This window comes from Lagopus leucura, unplaced genomic scaffold, assembly GCF_019238085.1.
Source record: "Lagopus leucura isolate 7727_CA_CO unplaced genomic scaffold, USGS_WTPT01 Super-Scaffold_100157, whole genome shotgun sequence".
NCBI lineage: Eukaryota > Metazoa > Chordata > Aves > Galliformes > Phasianidae > Lagopus > Lagopus leucura.
Window position 1 is genome coordinate 35519395 of NW_024962334.1, and position 10603 is coordinate 35529997.

General features: G+C 34.5%; 1 protein-coding gene across 1 annotated transcript in view; it reads right to left on the reverse strand.

Moving 5' to 3' along the window:
• ODAD2 (outer dynein arm docking complex subunit 2) overlaps window positions 1–9940 on the reverse strand; it is a 72730-nt gene extending 62790 nt beyond the window's left edge. Inside the window, exons 1-7 of the mRNA XM_042888902.1 lie at window positions 9717–9940; window positions 8552–8709; window positions 7147–7342; window positions 6489–6595; window positions 5872–6008; window positions 4801–4917; window positions 940–1157 (exon numbers count right to left, since the gene is read on the reverse strand). Coding sequence (XP_042744836.1) covers window positions 940–1157; window positions 4801–4917; window positions 5872–6008; window positions 6489–6595; window positions 7147–7342; window positions 8552–8709; window positions 9717–9940 — 1157 coding nt within the window. The remainder of the gene's footprint in view (window positions 1–939; window positions 1158–4800; window positions 4918–5871; window positions 6009–6488; window positions 6596–7146; window positions 7343–8551; window positions 8710–9716) is intronic.
• Window positions 9941–10603: the final 663 nt, after the last annotated feature.

Below are 10603 nucleotides of genomic sequence, written 5' to 3' on the forward strand. Positions count from 1 at the left end.
AAATGTAAGAAAAAGCTATGTTTGGATACAGATTATATCAGCACATACGACTTCGTGAATCTGCACAGTAGATTTCATTAAAAAGAAAACATGCTGTATCTTAAATGACTAATTTTATTTTATGAAAACAGTGGAATATTATAAAATTTGCATGATGCCAACCTGTATGTAAAACAAGATCAATGAAGTATATGCAGCCAGACCACTGGTTCATCTGTCCTAGCATACCATCTCCAACCATGACCACTAGCAGCTTTCTAGGTAATAGTACAAGATCAACAGAGGAATCATTTTTTTCCAGAATATTTCTCAGAAAATTTTGGTTCATGGAAATCTTAAGTGTCCTCACATAAGCAGTTCTGAATTATTTTTTTTTCCCATGAATTTGTCGGCTTGCTTTTTTTTTATCTCAAGAAAATGAACGGACTTTAACATCCTGTGGCAAATAATAATAATAATGATAATAATGATAATAATATTTTTAGAGCTTAGATGTGTTCTGTGAAAAAAAATAGGTCCCTTTGTTCTGAACTTTCAGTCTCACTGAGACTCGCTTCACTTGATGTCCTATGTTTTTTGTATTAGAACAGACACCTTCTTCAGTCATAACTCATGTTTTCAAAACTCTCATTTTCCTCCAGGTATCTTTTCTCCAGGTAGAGGAGTCCTAGTCTGTTTAGCTGTTCTTGACACTGAACTGTTCCACTGTTTTGATCGTGGGCCCAATATTATGTATCTTCCTTTCCTTGTATTCCAAGAAGAGTCCCAGGCCCAACTGAGGAAAACTTTTGGTGCTTTTTTGGTTCCTAATTTACAGTGCTGTGAAAACGAAATGTACTTTTTTGCCTGGGTTGGTCATACTAAAACAGAAATAACAGTAATTGCTAGCACAAGTTAGGGAGAGCTACAGAAAATTCAATTATAAAGATAACTACTTACCTGCGGGCAGCAGAAAGACCAATATTCTTCCACTTCATAGATGGTTCTAATATCCTCTTGTCAGTGGATCTGCTTTTTTCAGCAGAACTTTTCTTTTTCTCATATTCATTCTTTTCTGTGTAATCATCAAGGTTTGGGGATTGGCCGGAGACCTTAGCAACGACTTCTACATGCTGATCATTTTTCTCATATGTCGGTTCTTTAAAAAATGTAAATTCCTTACAAAAGAAGAAGATAGGGTTTGCCAGTCATACTTCTAAATGAGCAATGGACATTAAAACAATAACTTATCAGCAAAATTTGAGGTGAAGGGCTTATTATTTATTAAATGTAGAATTAAATTATATGTATAAAATGAGATTACCTTTAAAAGAATGAAACATTAGATTAATCTGAAAAGCAACTGCATGCAGACTAAAAGTTTCAAAATAAATGAAATAAATAGATTTGGAGTTTCTTGAATAGACTTGGGTATTGAGTGTATTTCATTTCCTAGTATGTCAAATAATTTGCAGTACAAGCACTTTTATAGAAGCTAATGCCCAATAAGTTTTAAGACTTGGTCATTCTGCTCTCTATGGATTCCTTATATTAATAAATATTTCCTTGCACAAAGCATTTACAAAAAAATCCCATCAAAAAAATAAACAAAAGTAAAACTGAAAATAGGCTATAATAAACTGCTAGACTTCAGTTCCAAGTAATTTAATTTGATATAGTTTAGAATTAATATAAATGCTTTCCATTTCAGTTTTTTTCATTTTCTGTCTCTCAAAAGAGACAATGGTGAACAAGACACATGTCAAAACAGAGCTGAGTGGCACCTACCAATCCTTCAGCTGTCAATGTCTGGTACCATGGCTGATCAAAAATATCCAGAACAGCAAAGATTCCTGTCAACTGTTATTTTCTATTGGAACATATTCAATTTTTACAGGAAAGATAGCATATGATCGTTACTCATTATTGTTGCAGCTGTCTCTACCAGATAGGCAAAGACATTCTTTCGTATCTGATATAAGGCAGTTTTAAGGAGACTGTCACAGTATGATCTGTCTTCGATTAGTCTCTGATGAGAATGGGCTGTTCCTAGCTTGCTAACCCAAATGTCTTATCATAAATTAACTCTTGTTAATTCTCCTATTCCAAAAAGATACTCTAAACAAGGCAATTTATTGTGATTGTCAGGGAATTGATGCTGTTGCTACACCAGCTAAACATGTTTTTAAAAGTATATTTCCTACAGCAGTGTATGCCAACACAGCACTTGAAGATGCTAACAAACAAGGCCAAGAAGATATTAAGCAAGTTAATTGGCTCTGCAATATATGTGTACATAACTAGCCTTTTGAAATGCTCCTCAGAAAATAAACCAAAACTGTTTCCAGTTGTACTTTATTTTATACAGGTGATCTCGAAAATAGTTTTTTTGTCCTTTTTATAGTTCTAGTGCAGAGGTGATTTTCCTTTAAACACAAATGTAGTTCTGCACGACAGAAATAACTCATTCATATTCTAATTTTAGAATGCAGAGTGTACTAAACAAGCTCATCAGCAAGGCAACCAGATAGGATATTCCTATTGAATAGGATGGCATGGCTGACACTCTTCAGGGAATACAGAATCAATTATATATGTGACTACTAAAGGAATGCAACGTAAATTCTATTTGCTTAGTCTTATTTAACTTCTAAACACTTAACTTTTAAACATAGTTACAGTATATTTATCAGCTCCATTGCCATTTAGAATTAGAATTTTGAAAAATATTAAAATATCAACTTATTTTACATTTCATGACCATCACATGAAGCCAAATCACTTTGATAATGCTTTAAAACAGTAACGACCTAAACATTCATACATTGGCCCATTTATGAAATGTAAACCAATATGTAGATATAAAATTAAAGAAATATTTGCATACAGGATAAGTAAAATCCACATTAGAACTTTTGCACTCATTGCACTTTTGAACGAAACAACTTACAAATTTAATTCCATTACCATAAGCTACTGTACCTATGTGTACAATTTAAAATGTACTGTTCTTTCAGAACTGTCAAATTTTCTTGTCTCAAAAAAGTAAATATCAGCCCTAAACCTCCCCAGACTGGTACCTAAGCAAATGAATTTTTCCCTGTTAATGTCTTCCTCCTTAAGATAATTACAATGTAATGATTTTTACCACAAAGCTATTAATCTGTTATAAGCACAACAGAAGTCTGAAAAAAATGTGCTGGTTTTTTTTTTAATAACAGGAATGATGGAACAACTACAATTGTAGTGGCACAACTGATTCTGTTTTAACAAACAAAACATGATGCTTCTAACTCTAATTTAGAGCTCTAAACAAATGGCAAATGCATTTTTTAGTGACTGAAACAACAGTGATTGTGTAAACTGGACACATAACTCTTAGCTCTGAAATTTAAATCAGGCAGTTCTTGTAAAAAAAAAAAAAATTGGGCTACTTATATTTGAGTAACAAAAAATGAAGATAAAAATTCAAGTGGTTTCAATCATGGAAAAATATTGTCATAAAAAGTTGACCTTTTCTGTAAGAATATCATATTTTCCTACTGTGACATTTCCAGTGTTCCATAAGGAATAACATTAGAAGACAAGTAGAATTTTTTAATGCAAAATTAGAAACTGACCTCACATGCTGGATCAAACCTCATGACACTGTATGATAGAACTATAACTGAAATAGTGTAGTATCTGCTTTCAAGTAAAGAAAATGAAAAACCAAAAACTTGAGTCCACAATTCTAAAATGTAAGCAATTTTAATAACATTAAGCATTACGACGGTTAGTATTAATACTACATATCAAGTGCCATATTCGAGGTAAGCACTCTAGCTTTGCTGATGTCGCTCTTCCTGTTGACCTGAGAAATTTTTCATATGCATACAACAGCAGTTCCTCTTTTTATATTTTTTCATTTGTTTCTTTTGTGATTGGGCTGGGTTCTGCTAACATCTGCAAAGGACATGACCAGCTGAACCAGTATCAGTTGCATAAAGCTTGCAGATACATTAGATTCCAATGCAGGTTTATTCTGCATTCAGGCTGATTCCAGAGGGAAGGTGCATTTGTGAGGTTTCATTGAAGCCATGCTACAGAGGAACAGGCTGTGTAGTTGGACACAAGGAGTACAAGCCCTCTCCACAAGTAACAGAACCCCAGTCAATTCTGTGCCTTTAAGCAGACACTAAGACTTTCTTTTAAGCACACAATTCATGGTTTTATCATAGAATTGTTATTTTCAAATAAACAAAAGTGAAGAAGAATTGTACCTTCCTGAAATCTTGAACACATGTATGTTTTATTCAAGACTACACATTAATAATTATTGCTTATTAAGGTTTTTATTTTCCATTTCATGACAGTGGAGCTAACTTACTATGAAGCACAAACTGATCTCTCAGAAGGTTTAGACCAGCCATAAAATAAAGTCTGTGATGTCAGTACTTCTTAACTAACAACTACCTGAATGTAAACTGGCAGCTATTGCACTTTAAGTTACATCGCAATTGTCAGGAAGGTAAGTTGGTTAGAATAACAAGTCTGAATTCAAGGTGTGATTAGAGTAAGGATGAAACTTACTACTTCTGTAAGACAGAATAACTCCCTTTTTACACCACAACTTAATTATTCACAAAAAGCATGTATTTAACTGAGATTTGAGAATGTGCAAACAAAAATAATGAAGGCATCTCTCATACTTCAAAATTCTGCATTTAACCGAAGATTTAACTTTGATATAGAACATCAATATTCAGGTCTATAATGTGATTCCTATCAATATACATTTGTACAAACTAGAATATACGCTTACAATCAATATATACATACCTGCTTAGCCATATTTTCCACAAACTTAGGTGATCTTTCTCTTAAAAATGTGACAATATCTTTATACACATCACTTTTTCTTTCATAGTTAATTTCATCTTTACCCTTTATTTCACCCTTCAAGAAAGAATAAATTGAAGTTATTAACAGTATTGCTTAATTCAATCTGTATTATAAAACACTGCCAAAGAGCACATGGGTCATGCACTGTAAAGAATTAGGTGCAGAAGCCTCACACTTAGCACAGAGTTCATCAGACTTCAGTAAATGACACTGAAAATGCATGGATCACCTCTATGGATCCATCAGATAATTAAGGTCCTATATGCAGTTCTGCAAGTTAAAGTTCACCGTACTGCATGTTGTTCAACTGAAAAGGATTTAGGACTCGTAGCAAAAAAAACAAACAAACAAAAGCAAACAAACTAAATGTGATCTATTTTTTAATTCTTAGGAAAAGCACTTCGTAAAGTTACACTTGATGGACATCAGTTTCTCTTCAAAATATCGGTCCCTGCTTAAACTAAATAAAGGACTATTATCCCTCCACAAAATCTGCAAAGAGCTAACTGGAATGAAAAGCAGACAAAAAGAGATAAAGAATTTCTAGAATAGCTCCACTGAAAGTAGAAAGAACTGCTTATATCTTATAAGAATACAAATGCAAGCTCATATGTATGAGTGACAATATAAAGCATCATCAGTATTAGCCATACAGTAACATCACATCCTAGATCAGGATCAGTGAGGACCTAGAGATGTACCTAGTCCCACAGTGCTTTCAATAGGGGTAGTGTGAAGGACTTCAGGCACATGCAAAGACCAAACAAGCTCTGCTACCAAAAAACATTGAATACACTCCTGCTATAGAGCTTAAAGAAAAAGCACTCTAAATGTATGGGAAAATTAGTATATTATTCCTTCCCACTACTAGATTACTATTTCTTCTCCATCAGTATAAGCAAACTAACTCTACATCTTCAATACTGTTACCCCAAACCTGATGGACTTTTTATTGTAGCACATAAAAATATTTTTTTTTACTCTATGGTATTCCTTAATATTACTTACTCCATTTAAAAACACTCCTGCTGTGCTGCAAGTGATACACAAAGGATCAGTGTCATGTGGTTTGATGATTAAGTAACAAATTTCCCCGTGCACTTGTCTCCATGGAGGAGCTCTGCATCCATTAGAGAATGTGTAATCTGTAACCAATTAGCATTGGTTAAACCTATTTAAACTAAATTAATTAACTAAATTGGTTAAACTAAAACCCAATTTAGAATTATATTTTCTGAAGATTAATATAATACACGTGCAAATCAAGCTCCTTGAACAATATGTTACACTTAAGTATTCACACTCTGTTGGGAATCAGTCATATAAAACTCTGTGCACCACAGCCCAACCCAACAAAGAACTGTGACTATGCCTAACACGTTTCATGTTCAAGGACTCAGTTTATTACCTCTACTTCTAATGAAGACATATGATATTTCTCTAAGTAAAGGCTAGAGAAGCACATTCCATATCTGAAAATACATTTTATTTGACTTCCTATCTTTAAAGAGGAAAAAAAAAGAACAATTTTAATTTATTAATGGAATTATTTTAACACATTCCATGTAACAGTCAAGTACTTCAATAAAGGTATATGTAAATGCTAGATATGATAAAATTTGGACCTGATGTGTATTCCAGTGATTCCAGTACTGTATTCTCTCCTTTCCCAGAGAAATTCTTGAGAAGATTCACTTCATTATTCACAGCAGCTGGGTTTAGTCTTACATCTCTGCAATTAATATAAAACAGTCTAAAATCTATTCATCAAAAGGATGCACACTGAGATATTAAAATGGAATATAATACGATTTTTTTCTTGTACACAAAGTTTTAGTAGTAGCAACTGAGGTCTGGGATGGGTCACTTACCATTGATTTTCTTTGTTTTACCTGTTAGTTCAAAGACATTTAATTCACAGCTAGGAAGTTCTTGTAACTATGAAACAGACTCAAGTGCTTTCACGAAGAAATAATCAGTTCCTTGAAAATACTTAACTGCTACTTTGTTATTTGTACAAATTACTTCAATTTGCTATGAAATGCAAAACATATGCAATAAAAAAACCTAAACACTTGTAGGCACACACGTACCCACACCTACAGCAAAATCTTTAGGGAAAAGAACTTTTCGGTAACTTAGCAAACAGTGAAAGTTATTTCAATAAATATAGTTATATTACATGAAAAGCACATGTTGTGGGTTGAAAACAATGTAATTTAACAATACAATGAAAAATACGCATGAGCTGACATACTAAGGTTGCCTTTGAAGTGCACTTACTGTGAAATGTGTTTTAAAGAACTGTTAAGGAGTTGCATATCCAGCTGATGAAGAAGAATAGCGATTTTCATTTTCATCTCTGTTTGAGGATCATCATCTTTTTTCATTTTTTCAAGTAAGCACAACAGTGATGTATCTTCTCCTTCAACAGTCCCATATTCAGGGCCAAGAATTTTAACTATAGGATCCCTGTTAGCTGTAAACATGAAATAGAATCCATATAATGGGGTGCTACATTGAAAAGAAAAGATTAGTTAGTGAGACTAACACTTTTTATCTCAACTGCTGAATAATTTTGTTATTGATTTACAAAATTAATTTTTTAAAAAATCATGAAATCAAGAGATGATTATTAAATAGTTCTTTTTATCAAAAGTCTGCTTTCCTCTAAATATGCCCAGTTGATGATCAAAACAGGAAACGAATGGGCTTAACTCACTGAAAACAGATCATTTGGGAAACAAGATTTAGTGTTAAAGAAAGTATTTAAAGTTTTCTAGCAGCGTTCCCAATGGCTCCATTACTTCTTCAGCTGTGCCAGCTGTCCTTTTTTTTTGGTAAAGAGTGACATGACTGCATGTCGGTGGGTTTTACAAAAACAATTTGCCCTCTTCCTGAAAATGAAGTCCCATGCAGCTGTGAATGTATCAGCACGATACTCTGCCCATATTATCCATGGTTGATCACTATCAGCGACAGGACCTCGGCTCAGATGAGTCTTAAGTTTGATTCAGTGTATTTACAGTTACATATTGCAGATCCAATTTCTATTAACAGTACTTAGAAATACTTCTGATCTCTTTTACTTCCCGTGAGAGGGGGATATCCAGTTTAGCATAGGGATCTTGTTGGTTGGAAACACGGGACTAGAATACGACACCACAAAAGTAGCTGTGCCCGTGTTTTTAAGTTTTTGTGAGAATGACTTGGAAGTGTACACTATGAAGCTTGTGCAGGTAAGAATGTCTTAAGCATATGAGGTTTAATTTGAAAATCCTTACAGGATGTAACATTTTAAAAGGGCATTTAACTATGGACATAGGAAAAAAGTGCTATTAGCCTCTAATGATACATTGTTCTTCTGAAACTTAAACCTACTGTCTGTTGCAATATAGTCTGCATTATTCAGTATACATGATTTTGAATATGCAAATCAGCAGTTTAATTTTATTTCATATTTCTCTGTTACTGATTACTGTGAAGTAAAAGAACAGAAACTTCATTAAGCCCTGGATCAGCACTTTCAGCCACGTTCTTGAGTCAACGCCTTTTCAAACACCTACAATGAAGACATGCATTTCTTTTTTCACATTTCATAAACACAAATCCAAGGAAAAGAGATATTTTTTAAGAGGAAAGACTGGGGGGGGGGGGGGGAAAAAAAAAAAAAAAAAAAAAAGGAAACCTTCAAGGCATGCCTGTGCTTCCTTTAACTTTTTATCCACGTTAATTTGTAGCAAATGGGACAGCTGGTCAAAATTGCGAACTTTGAGATTTGAGGCTGTGAGGAGAAGTAAGGGCTGTCCATCTTCATCTTTGGCTTCAGACTGAACAGTTGCTTCACTGAAAAAAAAAGTAAATGATATCTTTTTAAAGTAGGAACAGCAAATTTTAAAAGATGAATCTTGAATGTTATTCAAGCTTCACATGATAAATCATTACAATTTCTTTAAGATGTATTTCAGTAAGCTTCCAGGATAAACCAATTTATTCACTGCAGATCACACCTGTAACTCATTTGCTTTACCCTGGTAACACCTTTAAATATAATTTTGAAAGGCTGAGTTTGTGACTGAAATCTTTTCAGACAGCATCCATCAAAATCTCTCTGAAAGTCCCTTCTTTAGGCTTAGGTTACTATGTTTTACAACAAAGCTTGCTACTTCCTGTCTCCTCCTCCTGCTTTTTTAAAACTCCAAGAAATATACAGGCATAAATACTGACCACAAGAAAGAATCAAGCAGCATAGAGAAGCTTATACAGCTTATCTGGCTGTATTTTTACCATTTTGTTAGACTGAAGAAACAAGCATGTGCCTCTGGACTATTTATTTTTCAATGTTAATTTTGAAATTCTAGAAGAATTCTTAAAGTATTTGAAAAGTAGGTCAAAGCAGTATAACTGCTATGCTGATCAAGACTGAAATTGTGTTAGTATATTAAAACTGCCTGCTCATAAAGATCTTGGAAACTATAGTTCCCAAAGAAGCTGAAATTCAAGGTTGTGCTTGTTAGTCCACTTCAGAAGCAGCATTAAAACCTATACTTCTAACATTTTTGAGAATCACAGAGTTAATCAGTTAGACACCTTGTCAGAAGTCATAAGAATAGATACTGCAGTTTGTACAGACTGCTAACCAGGAAGGTCTGTATCACAATCAACACAGAACAGTCACAAACTCTCCAAAACAAAAACAAAAACATTTTTAAGTTAAAAATTTCAATATATAAAGGTAAAGAATCTCACCCATGTTAGCATCTGAAATACACTAAAGTTTTACACCAAATTAGTACAATTTCACTTTGTTGTTCACCTCCAACATTTCAAACCATGCTATAGCTCAGACTTACTCTGTCTCATAACCCTCTCCAAACGCTGAACAGCCCAACTGCGTTTTCCACTCTAGGGGCTCCCTGAAGACAAATGCTGCTTCCTGAGGGTGTCTAGTGCTGAAATCCTCTGCAAACTTAACAATCTGATTTAAAAGAGATTCATTCAGAGGAGTGATTTCAAGCGTGCCAGTTCCAGAACCAGCAGCAGTCCACTGTGCAGCTCTTGCCAGTGCCGCTCCCATGGTCTTGGCTTGTCTCACAGGTGGACACCTTATCAAACAAACACAGAGAATGACTAAACTGAGCTCTTGAATGATAAGGACAATATGCTGTAATTAGACACAGCTGTAGGTTTCCTGGTTTGCTGCAGGAGAGTTTCAGTGTGCCTTCCAACTCAAGTGATTCTATGATTCTGTAACAAACGTACTTAGGAACTGGATTCTTTTACTTTAGGTAAATTCATGAAGGGGGGATTGAAGAAAAGAGCTTGACAAATTTCTTTAAAGTGAAGAGGAAAACTGGTGGGAAAAGGATAAAAAGAAAAAAAAAGGAAAAAAAACTTTCTAATTTTGATTATTTCCTGGCACTATTAGTAACTCAGGGAGCTGACAGCAGATCTGTCAGGACTAAAAACATTCATTTTCACAGAATCATAGAATGGCTTGGGTTGGAACGGCCCTGCCACAGGCAGTGCCACCAACCTCCAAATCTGGCACTAGAGCAGGCTGCTCAGGGCCCCATCCAACCTGGCCTTAAATACCTCCAGAGATGGGGCATCCACAGCCTCTCTGGGCACCCTGTTCCAGCACCTCACCTCCCTCTCTTTAAAAGAACTTCTCCCTGACATGCAATCTAGACATTCCCTCCTTGAGCTTAAAACTTGTCCTATCGCCACTTACCCTTGT